At 34.7% G+C, this 22,428-nt stretch overlaps 1 protein-coding gene across 2 annotated transcripts in view; it reads right to left on the bottom strand.

Moving 5' to 3' along the window:
• LOC128994097 (muscle M-line assembly protein unc-89-like) overlaps positions 1 to 22,428 on the bottom strand; it is a 264,007-nt gene that overhangs the window by 47,034 nt on the left and 194,545 nt on the right. For both annotated transcript variants that reach the window (XM_054418357.1, XM_054418358.1), the window contains one exon: positions 1,002 to 1,170. In XM_054418357.1, the coding sequence (XP_054274332.1) occupies positions 1,002 to 1,170 (169 nt within the window). The remainder of the gene's footprint in view (positions 1 to 1,001; positions 1,171 to 22,428) is intronic.

Genomic DNA, 22,428 nt, shown 5'->3' with positions numbered 1-22,428 from the left:
ATTCAGGCAGGAACATAAAGAAGGTGTGCATTTCTTTAAAAATAATTATCTAATGATATAATTTTTAAGTATTGTTAATTATCCTATACTAAATACAGTTGTGCTCAGTCCCCTTTTATAAGCAGGACTCTTATAAAAGATTATATCAAATATCTCCGTACGTTGGTTTAACAATGTCATTACCACAAAAATTAGATGTAAAATTAAATTTTAACATTATTTCCACTATGACTGATAAATTTAAAAATAAAAGAATTGACGTACACTGTCTGTCTTCAGTCTCTTATCTAGTGGATTACTATAATTTTGAGTTGAGTAACTCATTGTCAAATCCGACATCAAATTGAGAGTTATTTGTATCACTGACTTTTTGTTAACACACACATACTGACATGACAAGACAAATAAAACATATAAAAAATTATGTTTAAACACAAGGCCAACTAAACTACAAGGAGCAGACCGACCCAGGTTGCATGGCGGAGAAGACTCAAAACTCAGTTGGTCTGTTGAGCTTTCTTAATTCATCAACATGAAAACAACTTTTTTTATGAATAGAGTTTAAAAATTTTACACTAAGTTTTATCCTTAAGTATGAAAATAATAAACAATAAAAAGTATAGTAATACAAAGTTACAAATATCCCTAGGTTCTTGGATATATTCTTAACACAATTAAAGCACTGGACTGGTCATTGAAGAAGGAATGGGATACACAACTACTAACCCTAAGATTCCAGGCAGTTGATAGCACACAAAAGTTAAACACACAAACAATTTTACAATTCACTATTACAATGAGTCTTCTTAAAAGGAAGTAGTAAAAGAACAGAGATTCTACTACTTCCTCCTAAAAACAACCACTCTGAATGAACATCTTTTGTAGGGGAGAAAAAAATTGTATTGCAATCTTTTGGGAGTCATCAACTTGAACCATTGATACTTGATGAGTGCTTCCTCTGAAAACTAACTAGAAATGGAGTGAAATAACAGATTGATCACCTTTGGCATATATCTGGAGTGATATTATCGCCTTGGTCTCGCCATGAGTATTTCGGGCGATCACACAGTAGGTTCCGGTGAAGTCGAGTTTCACTTGTGGGATCTCTAGGCTGTACTGGGAGCCGTCGCCCACTTGTCTAAACTGAGGAGCGTCTCTGTAGTAGCCTGGCTGTAACATAGATAGCTCAGGTCAGTCATGCAATTGAAACACTTGAAAACACTGGGAAAATGAGTTTGACTTTGAAACAGCTGTGTGAAAAGCTTGAGGCTGGAACTATTGGAGATGTGAAAATGCAGATGTTAAGGAAGTACTTTGTTCACACTGTAGAGTATTTGCATAAGAAGTAAAAATAGAGTATTTTCAACAGGAAATCATCTTTTACTAGTGTATGTTGTTTGAATTCGAGCTATTGCAAAGTATTACAGGAGTTATTTAAAAACGAATACCAATTAAACTATCCAATTAAATTACCCAGCTGATCATGATGTAAACAAATTGTTCTTCATAAGAATAACATGGGAATTTAAAAGCCACTCGGGCAGAGCTCAAGGGACTTTTTCACAAATAAGGCCAGTATGCAAATCTACGGGACATGCTCTTTCCAATGAGACGCGAATGGTCAAAATCGGTTAAGACATGGCGGAGTAGTTCAAAAGAAAAATTTTGTGTTGTAGTATTAATTATATAGATTTCCTTTTCTTTGTTGTTTCTAAAATCCATTTGTAATTAAATCCAAGCATTCTACATTAATTCAAACTAGATTTTGTTTATAATGATTTAATAACCAGCTTCAAGGTGTTTTACAAAATCTAGTTTTGTTTATTTAATTTTTGCTTTTGATCCTCATGTGATATATCAAATTTAGGCGATTGTTATAAATATATTAAGTAAAAATGTTAAACGAACAGTAAATATACAATAATATTAAAATATTAGATTGAGCCCGTGAGGGCAATTGTTTGCTGTTTGCAGCAAAGTGTCCAACTATTATTACATGAACTAACTTATTTTGAAAATTTGGGAAATGGATAAGGACTGTTAGCAATTGACACTATTTCTTGAAAATTAAAATTAATTTATCGCCTCCAAGGGATTGATTATTTTAAAGCTCAAGAGTATCTGTAAATCCATAATTCCTATTCGTTTGAAAAAAGTAATTTACATATACGTACTAGGCCCTACCTACATACTAACATACATTGTCAAGCTACAAAACTTATTTGATGCGAGAAATATAATAAACAAAATTGTACACTGCATTTGGAAGTTTTACTAGAAATAAGATCCTGCTAGTAGACACAGGCTGTCCTGTAATAACCTCGTGTAGTGCAGACCTAAGCAAGGTCAATACTACATGATTACATTTTGATAAGTCATCATACACTTGCTGTTTTGATGATGAATGAAATGTTGTCATCGTAATTGGTGATTCAGATTTTTCTTACTGACGCCACTATAGCACAGAAAGTAGAGAGAGCAACATACTATATTTTCAATCAAAATTTATTTTCAATTTGATCTTCTAACTAAAAAACTCAAATATCATACTGCCAGATGAAACCAAGTTACAAATTATTTTGCATTCAAATTTTTTTTCACTTTAAGGAGAATTATTTTTTGATGGAAAATAAAACAAGCTTTTTAATTATTTTAAAAACTATTGACAACAAAGTTGTCTCATTGATATTTAATTTTTATCGTCACAGTGCTTAATGTAAATTTGTGCTTGGAGTTAAAATGAAGTAATACAAAATAGCAGATGAATTCATAGAGGAAGATTAAAAAAAATTATTAATTTTCTTTTATTAGTTCAAAGAGAATGAACTAGATTTAATCATGATTGCAAAGATGATATCTGTTGTCTTAAATCATATTTACATCTAGGCTATTTTATATTTAGTTTCATTTTTTTAAATTATTATTTTAACAACAATCTTCTCGGTACAGTATCGTAGACTAACCAACACAAGAAGTAGACTTCTTATTCCATCTTAAAATTTGAAGTTTGTTTTTTGAGCTTTTGAAGCTTAACTTTTTTGTTATACAGTATAACCGGAGGATGAGTTATTGTTTATGAATATAATTAGCTTATTGTATTCTGTTAAACAAGGTTTTAAATACAGAAATAAAATAACATGACACAAAATGGAAACAAAAACACACCCTAAGAACTGGATGGAACTACCATTACAAATGTCTTAAGCTGATCCACAAGGATGGCAAATCTACTAAGGGAGTATGTTTAATTGATGGTACAGTATCATGATTATCCATGAATATTTTGTGATACGGGAGAAATAGGTATTCAACCCATCCACTGAATATTTGTAAAAAATGGCAATCAATAGTTACAGCTGATTAAATATTTATAAGTCAAACTTGATTCTAGCACAAAGTTAACACATTTAGCAAGGTTCGGTGGAGGGTGTTCTCCAAAACATAGAACGTTCTCCTCACCTTAGAGATGTATCTTTTTGAGTAATAATACTGAACCAATGAACCAATGAGTAATACTACCACAAAGCTAAAATCCAATGGCGATTGACATTATTTGAATCCAGGTATATCCTAGATCAAAGTCTTGCACACTACTTTACTCTACTCACTAGACCAGCAGCACATCCACAATTATATTTTAGGCCTACATGCAAGCAGCATTCTAAATGAATAAATTATTGAAAAAAAGTATAATGAAGAGATAAATGTCTTTATTTAAGAGAATAAGTTAGAACGGGCTAGTCCCCAACGGAGAACTCTCCCTTCTATAACATCTCTCCTTTAACCAAGATATTTTTCATTTCATAACAATCACTCTACATTTTTTCACTTGCAGGAACACTGTTTGAATCCAATCAACTTATGAAATAAATCACAAATCAATTATAACAATGGACCACAATTCATCACAAATATTCAATAACAAATCAACCTGATTACGTCCGACACATTACGACCTGTAATTATGTCAATTGAGGTCCGACACATGTCCAAAGTTTGCTGCAATTAAGGGTCCGAGGCCACACCTAAATCACGGGCTCACATTTGGCGCAGCCGCTTGTTAAGACATACCTGGAGTCAGTCAAAAGAAACACATTTCCGACCCGGTACTCTCGCCAGTTATTTGATTATTAACAGTTAAAGGTTAATAGGTCAACCAAAGAATGTTAGGGATACAAAGTTTAAAATAAAAAATAAAATAAAAACTATTATTTACTGGCTATTTGGCCCAATCATCAGGGACAGTCAGGTCCAGCTTTGAAAACTACAGTGTTAAAAAAGTATTATTACTGTCCTTAGAATCGATCTGGTGGCCGTAATGTGATCCGTAAGGAAAGAACTTTAAACTGTTGCATAGGACCGTCCAAAAGAACATCAAACTGATGGAATCATGATGCTGGAAATACATTAATGTTTTATATTAGGCTACAATATAGTATGTTGAATCATATATGTTGTTAGTTCTAATTATGAATAGATTAGTTTTGACGCCGACTCACGACTCACCAGGGCGCGTAAGGCGAAGATGAGTGTTGACAGAACGAGATGACAGATTTATGACTGACTTAGATCAGCTGTTTTTCATACACTACCATCCCAACCATCAATTCAGCTTGAATTAGTTTTAAACTCTTACGAGCGGTTTGGCCCGTCCTACGTACGGGAATCTACCTTGGCCACTGAAACCTCTAAAATGATCCTGGCCTCCCGTTCTCTTCTATCCCTTGCCATTTCTAAGGAAGATACCAGGGATTCATAGTCAATGATACCAGTCTGAAGATGTCTTTCATTACTTGGTCTTCCAAGTGGTCTTCTACCTTGTAGTACTCCTTGGAATACACTTTTTTTAAAGTTGAAGTATCTTCTCTCCGCCATGCAAAGCCTGCCCAGCCCATCCGAGATCTGAGACTTTTGGAATGTACCCCTTTATCAAGTTTCTGAATCATCAGTACTACTATCAGTACTACTGGGATAGTTATGATATGGTATGAATCGATTTTGGTTTCTACTGACACCCTGCAGCTTACTGGTCAGTTTTCTGGAGACCTACTACACCGGTTGACATTTTCATGTGTACTGTATGCAGTCATACTTATATTCAAAAATCTAGAAAAAGATGCATCAACACGTAAACCACTTATATCTTAAAGGATTGAGCACTTATACTTAGACGGATTGCATTTATAACAAAACTTGATTATACGTTTAAAATGTTAAGTTCGAAATTACACAATCTCCTGATAACATAGATCTTTTACGGTAGGTAATAAACTGCATTTTAAAGTGAAATAGTGTGTAGGCAAACTCTGGATCAATAGTTTTGTATACAAACATCTTGTGACATAAACATTTCAATGACAGTTAGAAACCAGCTGTTAGTTAAACCAACAGTAAAACGACTTTAACTCGTTCGTCGGCTGCTAGACTTTTTGAAAATTAAAACTTAATTTCTAAAAAGCTGGGACCCTAAACTAAAATTATGGCTTCGACATTCCCTAGTTCTCAAAATTATCTTTCTTTCAACACAAAAATCATGAAAATCCGTCAAGTGGTTGATTCAGAATCGTGAAATAAAAAAACCCAGTTTCGTTTTAATATTATAGATAAAATTCTGTTTATTTAAGGATTGAACCAGTGAGCTTCTGATTATACTAGGAGAGGAGAGCTACCCACTTATGTATTCTGTACTATGCAGGGATACCCGGTCGGCACAGATATTAGTGTCCATCACTGAGGAGATTGACAGGGCCCGCGATGCCAGCTAATTGTAATCCACCTCAGCCCATCCCACACTAAGCCTGTCAGCATTAATTTGTTCTCAGTGTAATCTGAGATAATGTATTCGCTTGATCAGATGTGATATGTAAGAGTGGGTTGTTACGACTGCATCTTGTATCGCAAATCCTACATCTTATTTGCTAAGTAAACCATCTATGTTAAAGGGTTCTTTTTCCTATGTTTCTAATTACAAATTATGTTCTAATTGGCGCGTGCCTTAAATACTTCTACGAGTGTCGTTAACACTATTTTCGCGAGTTGCGTACAATAATTTACCTATGACAACTAAAAATCACTATTCATAACTTCTAAGAGAGGTTATGTTTTCGTTTAAAACCTCTCACTGCCTCTCAAGTGATGCGACGTAACATGTACAAAACACTAATTGCACCACTCAACAATTAAATTTGACTGAACAGCTGATTAGTTGAAGTTAGAATCATTACAATTTTACTTATTCTCTATCAATCCTTGAGCCTCATTGGTCTGTTACCCGTGTTGTTATGAGTAAAACCATTGACTATATAGTCAATGGTAAAACTATGCTGTTATGAAAGTAAAACAATGCTGAAAGGTTATGCGAAACCACGTGAAACTTTTCAATTCTAAGAACTGAACTGAAACGGCTACTTTAAAATATACAATATACAGGGTATCCCGAACTGTCCTGGTCCCATTAGTAGATTTTTTTCTGGTATACGATGTTTGTATCCGGACAAACTAACTTGTTTTAACACCGCATGTGCTTTAGTCATCCGTTTGTCTGGAGTCATATGAAAATAAAGACTCTCAATAAAATAGCTACAAACCGTCACGAGACTTTCTTCAATGTTATTCAGCTGTCCACCAGTTTTAAGTAATGTATCCAGCTGATTATTACATGTTTGCATAGTGTGTATTAGGCAAAGAATGTATTGTTGTGTTTTGAAATTACATTCACTTGCAACAATTAAATTAATCCTATAAGGTAAAACTTTTAATACATATTATTATTTTATTTTTAATTTAATTATATAATTGTTTCAGACATTTGCTAGCTAAAAACTTGGAGCGTACAATTTAATAGGTACGGAATCTATTTTATATTAAATAATCAAGCCATGTGTAAAGTTTTTAGCCAGGGGTGCCCACAAGGGGGGGCCGTGACGCAGACTGCGTCATTGAAATTCTTGGGGGGGGGCTAAAAAAATTCAAATGGGGGGGGGCTAAAGTTAATTGCAACAGTGTTCAACGTGACGAAAATCCAAAATACATTACGAAATCGCCAGATAGAAAGTGGATAATTAATGACAATAGTTATATTATTGAATTAAATTAGTTAAAATAGGATTTTAGGATAGTTTAGGATTCGTGTAGAAAGTTATTATTTAAGATTAGCAAGACGTGAGATCTAAGCGAGGGAGCGCACGGGATAGCTCAACTGCTGTGATAGATAAAAGATAACGCGTGGTACAGACACGTCCAGCTACACCACACAGCAGAACGCTTTGTTGACATAAAGCTCGTTAAAATACAATCAAGTAGCAAGTAGCATAGGCTACAATACTTTACACTATTGTGTATACTCGATTACCTGAGTTAATAGGGAGAGGGGGGGGAATGAAAAATAGGTTAATCCAATATAGTATAAAAACAGATGACAAACTCATTAAAACGCTGTAAACAGCCATTAAGTCACGATTTACATTTTTATAAACGAAATTCAATATTGCACAATCATTATTATTGTAAATTTCAAATCATTTATCTTGGTTCAGTTGTACAAACGGCAACGTTTAAAATTGTAGCTAACTCAAACTCAACTAATCACTAGCCAAACATTACATTGCTATAAATAACGTAAATATTAAAGGAACCTTTAGAAAGTGTGTTATAAGGTACTGCTCATGATAGACAGATAGGCTACCGATGCTGTATCACAGCATAGGAATTGATAGATAAGTAATAAAAAAGTGTAAAATTATATTTAGAGATAATTAAAACACTCTTAAAAAAGAATGTAACGAGAACAATCTTGTTATTCTCTTTCTTTGTTCTTCTGTTCATTAATAGGTTTCTCTTCAATACATACACAAATTCAACAAGTCGCCATATTTAGGCCTACTCATTGGCCAATCACAGCCTTACTAAAGTTACCATGGTTATCACTCAATCACAGTGTACTAAGCATTATATCGTCATCATTCCCCAGCTGTTGTATCTGAAATCTGTTGTAACATAGCGCACAGCAGACAGAAGTGTATAACGGAGCAGACGATTGTTGGCGCAAGCGTTGTTTCCATTTCATTTTCATCAAAGAAGCTGTGATGTTTCTAAAGGGAGGGAGAGGGGATCGTTATATCGAGAAAGACGCTAACAATTCGTTATGGATATTCTGGCAATAAAAAATTCCTTAAATTGAGGTGACTTATAAAACTCTAATTTTATTTATATAGAAAGATAAGTTTTCCAGTCCTGTACACTGATTCACGGTCTTTTCCCTGTAATCAAATTCAAGTACAACTTGATACACACAGAATCTCTGGTTCCCGACCTAGATGATGGCTAGTTATTTAATTTAATTTACAGTTACATATAGTACTCGTGATAAATCAAACCCGTTATGTAAGCCAAAGCCACACGGTTATTAATCTCACTTGGTTTTGGACTTGCTTACAAACGTGATCGGAAATGGTTAGGGCCTACACAGTATTCTTAAAGGACATTTATGTAAACATATCAGTGACAGCTAGGAAAAGAATCTTTATCAAAACAGCTGTTCGTAATTTCATATACAGGGTGACAAAAAAGTCTGGAAACGGTTTAATATCTTTTTAACTAAATTCGTTAGAAAATTCAAACATTTTACATCAAATTATATGTATGAAAACGAAAACTACTTTTTGCAATCATTGCGATTATTTGACCTTCACCAGGGGACGGCCCACGAGGAGTAGGTACATAATCTTTAATGTAAGCATAGGTTGATATGCACATAATTTTAAAGGTCTGGTCAAGTGGAGTTCATTGCCGGAAACCGCGTCCAAAAAGGTTCATCCGTTACAAAATGGCAGCTGTCCAAAGTTCTTGTGAAATATACCTGCACAGGCCTTAGTATGGGCAAATCCTCGTATTAAACATTAGTTTGAGAGCTTAAACTGTATTTTAAAGTCAACTAGCTCATAGAATAATAGTATTCAATCTTCAAAACAAATTTAACCGGGTTTCAGATTTCCCTGCTAATGTTGACTATGAGTATTTAGTAAATACTCATAGTAATTTACCAATACTAAGGCCTCTGCAGGTATATTCCGCAACAACTTTGAACTGCCGCCATTTTGTAACAGATGAACCTTTTTTGACGCGGTTTTCGGCAATGAACTCCACTTGACCAGACCTTTAAAATGATGTGCATATCAACCTATGCTTACATTAAAGATTATGTACCTACTCCTCGTGGGCCGTCCCCTGGTGAAGGTCAAATAATGGCAATGACTGCAAAAAATAGTTTTCATACATATAAGTTGATGTAAAAGGTTTGAATTTTCTAACGAATTTAGTTAAAAAGATATTAAACCGTTTCCAGACTTTTTTGTCACCCTGTATAACGTGTTCTCTTAACAGATTATTAGTATTTCATAAATTAATGACGTATGTAGTAAACATGGAGAAAATAAACTAGAAAAATCACACAAAATTGTATTTTTGATCGTCCGTTATTTTATTTCCAAAATAGTGATGTCATATTTTAATGGCTATAAGGACTCTCTCGCCAATCCTGTGGATACAATTAAACCATTAGAATCATAATCGGTACTCTAGTTTTCTTTAGAGTAGGCCATGAGTAGGCTGCATAAAATGCCTTCTGGGCCGTGACAGACGGACATAAATGGAGATAAGACATGTTTCAACTTCTTCAATGTATAAAACATAAATAACCCAAAATATGTATAATTCTGAACAATGTACAGACAAAACTATAACTTTATTGATATAGATTAACTGGGTTGGAATTTTAAATATCTGAAAAAAATTATAAAACTTCTTTTATAGTTTTACAAATAGTGCTGGGAGGGGGAATAATGTTTCTCATTTGTTGTGTACATCATTTATGGGGGGGGGGGGCTGTTGCTCAATTGGGGGGGGGGGTGCGTCATGAGTCTAGGGGGGGATGGGCACCCCTGTTTTAGCCAAAGATGATCTTGAGTTTTTCAGAGTTTAATACAAGTTCTACGATACACACTCGTAAACCATTTCGACAACAATGTAGCAATGCATATCAACTAATCGGCTATGAAGTAAAGAAATCACAAATCGGGGATGCCAAATTATGAGCTAGTTTTGCCCTTAAACAGAGTCTCTCGGTATAACTTGCGTTGCGCTTAAATCCTGTGTAGGCTAGAAAATATGTGATATGATTTAATTACACACTCGTCATCATGAACGTGTTCATACATGACACTTTGCTGCTCTTGAACTACACTAAATTAAATCAACCTGACTTCAAGGCCGTGTCATGGAATGATAGGCAAATGCCGAGAGAAACATTAGCAGCTAATAACCGAAGCGGAGGCTATAACACACGACAGTGAGCAATCTAAGTCACTTGCTGGACATAGAGTAGCCACTGGACAAACCAATGACCACCCTAGAGTCGTAATAAATGTCAATTAGATAGACGCATTTCCCTCTCTTGAATGGCCAACGTATAATTTACAAGAGCAATCACGTCCTAATTGATTCCTTCCAGCTATCAAGCCTAGAGATAAAATATGTTTCTGTCTTCGTCTCTCAACATGTCTAGGTTTAAGTTTAGCACAACAAGGATATGAAACTAGTAGTCTCTCTCGTACAAATTTGATGCAAAAAAATCTTAAGCCGTGGTTGGCTGTTATGATTACGTAAACGTAGGTTCTTGATATTTATGGATCATTTATAGTGTATTTGTGCAATTTCGAATATTGTTACAGATTTATTACCTTAATTTAATTCAAGAGGTGAAATCTCGTATATGATTTTTTGCTGTTAAGTTTATTGATAGGAACGATGCACTGAGTTTGCCTGCTCTGCATTGGACGCACACCCACTTCCCAGTGAGTAGGGGTACGGGGAGTAATTATAAATTAAAAGCACGCACATCAAATGAAATTATTTTATTTTGATGTCCTGAATTTTGAATAGTTATATTTATAAACATATTAAAGTGCGTGACAGACGACACACGGGTCCTTTAACGATTAGAGGGCCTCCAATATCGAAATCTACGGCTATTACTTTATGTTATAATCGAATTAGGTTAGGTAGGACTAATGGCCTCCACAATAATAACGTTTTATATTTGTTTTTAGTTTATGTGTGTGTTATTACTTTATCTAATGTTATTAAAACGATTCATGACGTGTACATTGAATAATTCTCATTTACCGTCTCTTTCATTTGCACAGGCAAATTCAAATAGCGGCGACCCTCTTTTGGAAAATACCACGTCCCCCAACTTACTTCATCTGTTAGTAAACGCAAATTCTTTCAAGATTTTAGCCACAAAACCACAAAAACAACACACTCTACAACAGCCCAAGTCGCACAGATCGGACATCACAGCCACAACGTGGCAGAGACCGACAGCAACAAGCGACAAGCGACATCGGACAAGACCGACAACTAATAACCAGCCATCGCATGATCTAGCGTCCACCATGTATAGACACATCACCGTCGAGCAGAGGTATGCGGCTCAAAGTGACGGACTGCATTCTTCCGCCGGACCTTGCCTGCAGTGCGTCCGTCAAAACGTGACGCAAACGTGACGCACGTCACCGTAACGAGGCGAGTAATTAGACCGTAATGAGACGATTGATTCTTGCGTCACGGTCCGTTACTCCGCGGCTACTAGTAGCTAGAGATGTAGATGGGATTTGGAGTAGGGGGAGTTGTAGGGACGCTGGCCTATCGTAAGGCTTAGAATTAGTTGACTGGTTCATAGCTGGAACTTGTGCTCAAGTTACTCTTGAGGATCGAGCCTGAAGAGCTGGGATTGGGGTTGGAAGAGTAGGACACTGCCACTAGGCCAAGTATTGCTGGAAAAATATTGTTGGCCCTATCTGGTACGTAAACTGAAACTGGATCTATGGGTTGCAATTTAAATTTAATTTGTGACTCATAGTTTATATTTGACTCGGTATCAGACCTGAAAAAGCTGTTTTTGTAAATTAGCTTAAACTATTGCTGGCACTGACTGGTGTGGGGAAGTGTTGGCCATAAAAGCTATGTGATCACGCGAACCAATCAAGTTCTATGAGATTTCGGGAACGCCTATCTATAAGACAAACTTTATAGGTTTCCCACACAAACAGAACATTCTCTATAAAGAATAACCCTCCTCTAAAAACCACTCGAATTTTAGTTCAACACAATATAAAAACTAATCTTCAAAATCCCGAAAACAAACAGAAACCTATAAGTACTAGTTTCTAAACACTTCCAACAGTATCTCGACGCAATAGTAAAGCCAAATAGAGTACGCTTCAGTCTCTCTAATAACTATAACTAACAAGAAGTCAACCACAACACAGAACAGTCGCAAGAGGAGAGGACATCTGGTACATGACCGCGTCGTCGCGCCCCAGCGAGCAATTATCTGATAGAATCTCCGGTTAATGGGTCGGACCTGGTACAATCACATGGGTTATCGCACGATCCGATAACGTATCGGAACTGTTCCGTCAATCGGCGACTTGTAACTGTGATTTATTGCAGCTTGCAACGCCTTCGTTATTCCGTTACAAGTACCTGTGGAGGCCGCGCTTTGGCGTGATTAACCTTTTGAGCACCAAACGCCGGTATGTAAGCAATCTCTAGAATAACAAAAACAAACATCACTTAAACCTTCAGATCATAAAATAACAACTATTGACTGTTTACTTACTAGACAACCAATAGATGCCATCAAGTTTCTTGTGTCTGGTTTGAAATGAATAGCTTTTTAATCTTTCCCTATTTCCTAATTTCACTAAAGTGAGTTCGTTGATTAATTCCTAAAGTTAACGGAGCTCTTATAATCACACGCCTTAAAGCTAATCACTAGCATATTTTCCCGCAAATTAAAGCGACTGGTGCAATCAAGCAATTTACACGCATTTGAAAAATTATCAACTCAAGTTAGTTTGACATTTACTACTAGTTGGCTAGACCGATCGGACCCAATTTTACAAGCCAATAAAGGACTTATAAGGCATGACGATAGCACGTCGTCACGCTCCTTCCCAATAACAACGCATGAAATGGGGAACATTAAACTGTATAATCTGCCTCTAACCATCTCAAATTGACGCGGAGGCGTTTCGAAAGTGGCTAACTGTTATAAGGTATCTAGCATTATCACTCGATAATCTCTAAGTATATGCAATTTTAGTACAGTAATAACTGATTAAAAAACTAGATGGACAATCACTATTTAATAAAATGGGTTGAACTTACAAAAGAATTTTTATACTTTGACAAGGTTTATTTTTATATAATTATAGATGGACGTAAGTGTGTTGCTAGAGTGGGGTTAAAGGAGTGTAACTTACGGCGGATGCCTTACAAAATCGAAACTGACTTTTTATTTGGAACACCAATGGTAAAGGTTTAGTCAGATTTAAATAAAAATGAAACATTAGAAAACTCCGTAAAAAGTTAAAAGAGCTGGATGTGGTAAGAGAAAAAATGGAATAGAAAAAATACATTCAATCAACATGGGCCAACTTTAAGGATGGGCAAGAAATTCAAACAACGTGCAACACACTCGCATGATTGTAGTAATATAATACCCCCGCCGCAGCAAACCTGCAGACTAAGCGAATTTCCATTTCCCTGATTGGATTTACACTAAAATGTCTCCTTAAAAATATCACATTTATTCCCTATTTAAATAACATTAGTTTAACGAGTACTTAGGTTTGCTGCAACAGGGAGGGTAAAAAGGTGTTATTTTTTTGTAAAATGTTAATAGTTTAGTATGAAATGAATGCATTTCCCAAATTTGATCAAAATATGATCATAAACAAGCAAACTACAACAGTTTACTTATTCTCCATAAGAATAACATGGGAATTTTAAATTTACAGTTTTTTTGGAATTTTCTCCGTAACTATTAGGCGCATAATAACGCTTCAATATACTAAATTATTTGTTTTTTTAAGCTCTACATAATGGTTTGGAAAATAATGCCAAATTTTAAGTTTTTAGGGTCAAAAATGGGAAAAACCAATTTTGCCCCATAAAACCCCCCATAAACCCCTGTTCCCATAGTCCGATCATGCTGGTTCGCGAACTCATTCGAATAAACGTAGGTTTACACGTTTGTACCAAATTTCATCAAAATCGGATGATTTTTGCTTGAGTTATCGCGCTAACGGACACATATATAAACTGTATATATGAATTTGAACGGATGGTGTTTTTGGTCTCTATGGACCTCAAAACGAAAAAGTAAATCGGTCCCGGGTCCAGGTCTTACCATGAGTACTACGGTAATAGCTTATTCCCTTATGGGAAATTCGCTAACAACGATTTTGTGCTTCTGCAAACGTTTGACAACACTTATCACACTGAATTAGTAGGTCTTCCAACACACTACCTCACACATAGTCACTTAGTGTTGAGATTGGCTTCAGTGATAAAAAACAAAGTTCTCAGAAAATTACTAAACATAATTAATTGGTTTGAGTTAAATAAAAACGGTTAGTTAGGATTTTCACTGTGACGACCATTGCGATAAAAGTACAGTATAAGCTAAATCAATTGCATATGCATAGACTGTTATGTTATACAGTACATTCAGTTCTTTTGAGGTCCCAAGGATCAAAATATTAGAAAATGATCAAAAAGGCCACCCGATCGTTCCCATGTGTAATCGAATTCTTCTCAATTATGAATTTACCGTAGTACTGGTACGAATTACCAGTAATGTAGCAATGTAATGTAACAAAAAAAGCTGTCTTCCTAATAAACAACTAATAAGATAAATAATGTCAAGCAAACTTAAGCACATCTTAAAGGGTCCACAAAGTATCTATTTTAAAGTTTAATGGGTGGTTACAGTTGTGGATTACCAAAATAAATTCATCAAAAGAATCTGCAAAACGTCCAATATGCCATATTCCCCTAGGAAAGTTAGTTTTCTAACCCACAAAAGTTATAGTAAGTGATTACAATCTGACGGAGACTCAATGAAAATACTTTTATTTTATTCTAAAGCTGGCTAAAACTTTAACCAATGTCTTAGTAGTTAGAGGTTCTCCATATTAAATGGTAATATTGGCAGTAAATTTTACATTTATGCAGTGACCAGTATGTTCGGACTTCGATTTTTATGTAGATCCTCTAAAAATGAATCGTTCTGGAGTCCGCCTTCAATAACTACCAACCATAAGTTAAGTTACAACCAAACCACACGCCACTTAAGTGCCACAACAATTAACGCTGTCCTCACCTCTACTAACCTCCCTATTCCGCACCCCGTTAGGCATAAAAGGCGACCGTTCATAGTTTATAGCAGCGTTCACTAAATTGTGATCTAGTTAGCAGCAATAGCGCGGCTCTAAATATCCTATTAGCACTAAATCCAAGATAATTGGATATTTAACAGTTGAGCCCAAGGCTCGGCCGTGGACCAGCTGACTAATGTGTCAAACATGTGTTACAGGAACACATTTAGGTTATGGTTAGTTAGTAGGTTTAGGTTAGGGTTTATAGGTTAGGTACCACAGGCATTCGGACTGCTACCAACTGATTTATGTGGAATGCTACCATTGATTTTGAATATACATACGTCATATTACAATGTCGTAACAAGTTGGAATGGAAATATTTAAGTTGAATTGTGCCAACAAAGTGTGCAGTTGTCAACAATTTCTGTGTTACTCTGTTCATACACACACACATTTAAACCAAGTCAACCCATTTAATTACTGATTTCTGTACTTTACCAAAACATTTAACCAAGAAACAGCTGAATAGACCACTTATTATAAACTATGACACCTTTCATGCCGTATTAACTATTACAACAAAAAAATACTGAATAGAATAGAAGGAATAAATAAAATTTAAGCCTGGAATACTAGAATGAGAGTGGCTTATTGGTACCATTTAAAAAAAAATTATCGAAGTTTTATCTTAATTAAAATTGTGCTGCCGTCAATTAGTGATCAGGTTGTCTAAACAATCGTTTAGCAAAACCAAACCGAATGGTCAGATTATTATAAATAAGATAAGACTAAAGTATTATAATATAAATATTCTGATAATTCTGAATTAAAGATTATACGAAAGCTTTTGTAGTGCAATTAACAGATTTAAAATCAGTACAATATTAAAATTATCATTCAAAGTCAACCTTTAGTATGAGAACGTAATGTTTTGGAGGAAAATCATGCCGTACTTAAATCATACTTTTTTAAAGTTTGCCTGAGTAAACTTTCCATTTTGAAGTTTGCCAAATGAACCGAAATACTTTGGAAAATCTGATCTAAAAAGATCTTCTGGCGTATACAATAAGAAAAAATTCTCCCAATTTTCTGACAACATGCTGATAAATTAAAATACGCCAATACTTTTAGGTTTATTCCAAAATTAGGTTTATTCCAAAATTATGTAAGCGCGAGTTTAAAAATTGGGGCGAAACTGAATAAATTAAAATAATGGAACGGAGGCTCACAAAAAGCCCGGGTGACTGGTCCAGCAGAGGATTGATTAATCGTGCCCAGATTTGGTGATAAATAAACACCAGTTTCAGCCCGAATGAGCCACATGACAAAATACTGGTCTTAGAAGAGAACAAGACAACCCGATCGATATCCTTCCCTTATAATGCATATCGGGAGGAAATCAGATTTAGCAATGCGAGCAGGTCAACACTTTGTATACGATTAGTCAATTATCTAAATTATTAGGATCAATGGTAAAATGCACATTGGACTGAATAGTGTCTTTGGTTTTATTCGCACGAGTGAAAACTGGTTTTATATTCTGCAGAAAAATCGGCTGTTTTCAATACATGCATTTCAGGGATAAATACAGTAGTTCTTTTTACCTGAAATGTGAGAATGGACCTGTCGGAGTTCTGATCATCAGCTAGCTGTATACATACATTATTCTTTTTGAAAAGCGATTTTACGAAGAAAAAAAATTCAGATTAAAAATAATTATATCGTTGTTACATTTTTGTTTATCGTTTATCTTCTATGTTATAATAAGCACTTCTTTGTCTATATTGAAATGGTTGTTTGTGTAACCAGTGTGCGAAGTAGCACTTTGCACTCGCGTTACACATTCTATTTTTCCTACAGTTTCTGTAAAGCATGTAAATAATTACTCTTTTAAACACAATACAACATGTTTTTAGGTTAGTAATCCATTAAAACAGAACATTGTGCAGTCGGTCACCGATATAACACGCGAAAAAAATACCGTCATACCCACTCACCATAGATTAGCGTTTTATGAAAAAAAAACTTCATATTGGAGCAAAACACTTACATAGACTTCCTATTTCGTTAAAAACTGAAAATAACATCAACAAATTTAAGAAGATGTTGAAAAATTACCTTTTTCACAAACCACTGTACTCGTTTGAGGATATTTTAAACTTTTAATCATAATCATAGTATTAAGTTTTGATTGTACACTATTCTCATGTAGGCCTACTATGTGTGCGTATTGTGAATATGATTTGACTTTTGACTTTTTTGACTTTTTTTGACTTTTTAGGTTAAATCCAAGCGTTGAACGAAATGGGAAACGCTCCACCAGCTCATCGTAGTCCTAGTCGTAGTATCTTTAAGTGTTGCCAACTTATTTTAAAGCGTATACGTAATTACGTGCCTAATAAAAGCACGCCGTTTTGTGTTGTTAGTTTGCAATACTGGAGTGTGGCAAAAGTAAGATGCAGAAATTAGCTACCTTGCGTGCTATAATCAGTGCAGGAAGCCTACTTTGTCAGGTGACTGTAGGAAAATACATAAATTAAAATGTAAACAAGTTGGTTCAGTAATCAGTAAAACCTTTTAATTAAATCCAACCACACCACACTGCCTTTATAATAAAAGTACATTCAGGATTTCAGAGGTCGTAAACTATTTATAGAAATGCTTTAAATATCACTTTTACTGTAGGATATATTAGCTACCGATCTCTACGTCCGTGGACATAACAAGATAACAATTTGCGTAAGGCAGCAGGCTCGATTTCCCGCAAACAAATGAACCTGAGTCACGTTTCTGACTGCAAGCCAACACCTCTTCTTCACGCCACGGGTCGTGCCCGGCGAAGGTTCATTTTGACTTTCCTATCCCTGCATTTTGCAACTCCGATTGGAAACTCTATAAAAGGAAGAATAATCGCCGAGGCGAATGTGAGAAAATCGCGGCGTGGCGCTCGAAAATAAAAGGATCGACGTAAACGTATCATTACGGCAATCCCATCGCGGAATCAAACCTTTCGACACAGTGTGTGCACCAGTTTGGTACTGTATGGGTTCAACTGAATGTGTCATAGACATAATCATATAGTCTTTATTCAGAAGTTGCAATATGTTGCACATTATGATTGAATATAATAACTACATAACAAAAGTAACTGTTTGTTGGTCTTCTAATCAAAACTAAAACCATAAGACGAAATTCATTCATTGAATGGTAACATTTCTTAGTTTACTCTAAAATGCCTTAATATATGTATGAATGTTTTTTTTCATAAATATTATCTGGCATAAAGTTATAAAAGTTGTCCCTACGGATGGCGGGTTCCTTTAAAAGAACTCGAGGTTAACATTTGATAACAGGTGTCATGTACGTGCCTTGTCTCACAATTATAACAAAACCCCGAGGTCTCAAGTTTTAGTTAATTTGTTCTGAATAATATAATTCAAATGCATATTGAAATAAAACGGTAAAAATGTCAAACGTTGAACAGTGTTCTTTAACTGAGCCTTTCCAATGATGATGTTTAATATAATACATTTTGGATTAAAATAAAACTATTTAACTAAACGTCCCGGGGTCCAATGCAAAAGATTTGATATAGTAATATTTTCTATAACACTAAGTGAGTGGCATTTGCTAGAAAGTAAGAAAGGCGAGTAGTAGATATAATACCAGAATATGACCTCACTTTCGGCGTTTTAGAGGCACTTTTAGGGCACTTTTTATAGGGGAAAAATTAGAAAAAAGTGGAAGAGCTTTTTTTGGCCACTTTTTTTAAAGACCCAGCTCTCGACCTATACACCCCTATATAAATTTTCTACTTTTTTAATACTGAAAAACATGTCTGGAAATGGTGAGCTTTTTTTGGCCACTTTTTTAAAGACCCGGATCTCGTCTAATACAAGCCAATATAAATGTTCAATACCATTGTATAACACTATTCCACATCCATTCACAAGTATATTCTCAAAATCATGTGAGGTTTGTGCGTTTGGCTCATGACGTGCTCCCTTGGACATCCTTAGTGGAAATCCATGAGTTCTGGCTACTTGGGAACCCAAGCCATTTGACATACAACGAATTACCCTTTCTCCTAATTACCTTCTCTACCAAATACATGTCCTTATACTTGGTCTTTAACAACTCCTCTGTATAGAAGCCTCCCCTGATTATATTGCCATTTTCATCTTTCAAGATATAAGTTACAGGCTTTGTATTCTTAACTTCTGCTATTGTAAATAGTTCCCCTGTCCAATTTGGAGTATAACCTTTACTAAAAACATGTTTATACTTGGAAATCCTTACGCTATCACCTACCTTATATCTTGGCTTTTTAACTTGCACTACTTTAGAAGTCAACCTCTCATGCACATATTTACTATTCTTAACATTCACTTGGTTAGGCTTCATTCCTATAGATCTATGCACCTTATTATTATATTTTCGAATTAACTTTGGAAGTAAATCCAACCATTTATAACTCCCCTGAGCACTAAATTCCCTATATAACCAATTCTTTAAAGTTCTCTGAAACCTCTCCACAATTGCAGCCTTAGTTGTAGAAAATGTGTGATAGTGATTAATATTTAATTTTTTCATTAGTTTGCTAAAATATTGATTAAACAATTCTTTTCCATTGTCAGATTGAATGTTTTTAACCCCCTTTGGTAGAATGGTTTTAATGGCTTCTGTAACCACTAACCCTGTCTTATTCTTTAGTGGAGCAGCATAAGCTTTTTTAGAAAATGTATCTATTAAAGTTAAAATATATTTATTGCCAGAATTTTCTCTAGCATAGTTTTGCATATCAATTAAATCTATTTGTACGGTTTCATTTATACCTAATACTTTGAAAGACCTTCTAATGAAATTCTTTCTTGCAGGTTTATGAAGTTCGTATGCAATTTCATTCATTTTTTATAACATCATCCTTTCCTGTAACTCTAAATACATCACCATTAGCCCCAATCAATAGATTATCTTCCATTCTTTTAAATACATAGTTTTCTGGTATATATGGTCTATTATCTATATACTTAAATCCACTCAAAGATGTGGGGTCAGCAACTAACAAATCAGGATTATATTCCATCAAATTAAAATTGTTTTCTCCATATACAAATTTTGATCCATCGTAATGCATAGATTGTGACATTAGACAAATATCATCCGAATGTTCCCCCTCTGGTAGATTTCTTATGAATTGATTTTTGGCATCCCAACAATGTAGTTTTTTATTATAAGTTATGGTCTGTTCTTTTGTAACACAGTCAGTGTCATCAATGGCAGGTTTAACACGTACTAACCTTTTATTATTAAAATTTCAATAGCCTACTTCCATTTTTGGAACTTGTGAAACATTCACAGCATCTTTACTATCTGTACCTTCCATCAAATTGCTAAGTTTCTGTTTCTTAGCATTCCAAACACCATTCTCTGATTCTAAAAATTCATAATTATTATCGTCTTGTACAAATTTACCATCTTTTCGTATTAAAGTCTGTTGTAAAGTGGGCACATCACCTAAACTTTCACCCTTTTCCACATTAGTAATTTTCCGTTTCTTAGCATTCCAAATACCATTCTCTGATTCTAAAAATTCATAATTATTATCGTCTTGTACAAATATACCACCATCTTTACGTATTAAAGTCTGTTGTAAAGTGGGCACATCATCTAAACTTTCACCCTTTCCCACATTAGTAATTTTCTGTTTTTTAGCATTCCAATTTTTATTCTTAGATTCTAAAAACTCATATTTAGTTTTACCTTGTAAAAAGACGTCACCTTTTCTAGTTAATGTCTGTCCCAAAGTTGATACATCATCTACAAACTCCCCATCTTTAACATTACCAATTTTACGGTTTAAACAATTCCAACTATCGTCTTGTAAATTTAAAGTAGGTTCACTACTAGCCCTGGGTTCTGCAGGCTTATTATATGGATTATATAAACGATAAAATTTATCTATAAACATATTTTTATTTAATAAATAATACCACTTTCTCTCAATTCCTCAATAATGGAATCTATTTCATTATCCACTCCTGAGTTACCGGCTTGGCGACTTAGCCAAAGAAGTCTTAACCTATCTACAAGCTCATTAGGATCATCCCAATAAATATAGTCTATTTTATTACCAGTCACTTGTCTCAAACCTTCACCAACAGATTTAAAAAGAGGTTTAATTATATTAAGATATTTAGTATGTCTATTACTTGAAATTGGTGCACCATCTTTGTAACTCTTTAAATGCCCATTTGTAGCTTCCAAAATTTCTTTATAATTTTGCAAATCAGCCGGAGTATAATCCTCAGGTTCTTTTAAAGTTAACAATTGCCACAAACCTTTTGTCCCCTTGTAGGTTTTATTTGCAATTGTAACATCATCATTGGCAATGTCAACTTCCTTATTTCCAATAAAAAATTTATTTGCTTCTCGTCTAATACCATATGTAGTGTCTGTCATACTACTTTTACTGAGGTAATTTCCTAAATAGTCTGATGCTAAAAGACCAAAATCTAATTTCTGTGGGGTGGATGGTTGTAATGGTTGTAATCTTGGTATCATTGATATTCTAGATGGAGTCATTGGGAGTATCTCCATTCGAGGCCTCTCTGATGTGATTTTCTTTAATTCTTGTAATGGCTCTATTAAAGGTTGGAATGTTTGGAACCTCTCTTCAGCCTCTAGAAACTTGCCACGTTTTAAAGCTCTATATTTTTCTCGTATTTGATTTGCAGAGTCAACCAATTCTTGTTGAATGTTTTTCATCTTTTATTTACATTTTATTTATCTCATTTGACAAAGGATTGTACTCAAACACTTTATCATGTATTATCAAACAATATGCAGATGTATTTGCTGGTACATTTTCTGCAGTTTCAATCTCTAATTTAATATCAACAATTCCTTCCTTCACTGTTTCGTTCTGTCTAGAACAGTCTATTACAATTAGTGGATATTTCTTCATAAACTCAGCCCTACTAATCATAGGATCTGGGATAGTATTATAGTAAGTCTCTCTAAACCTCATAAACATCTCATAAGCTTTAGAGACATCTCCATTTTCAAAGTCGAGATTTAAATCACTATAAGGATAATATTCAGAGTTTAGAAATACTTTGAGATTTTTTAACTTACAGTGATCAAATTCATCAGTTCTTTTTCGTGCACTATTATCCCTAGCTGTTTGGAAACCAAA

Source organism: Macrosteles quadrilineatus, unplaced genomic scaffold, assembly GCF_028750875.1.
Source record: "Macrosteles quadrilineatus isolate MER2022 unplaced genomic scaffold, UCM_ALF_1.0 Scaffold_5__1_contigs__length_97177068, whole genome shotgun sequence".
In the NCBI taxonomy this organism is placed as follows: domain Eukaryota; kingdom Metazoa; phylum Arthropoda; class Insecta; order Hemiptera; family Cicadellidae; genus Macrosteles; species Macrosteles quadrilineatus.
The sequence above is the reverse complement of the archived record's forward strand: the minus strand, read 5'-3'. Positions and strand labels throughout refer to the sequence as shown.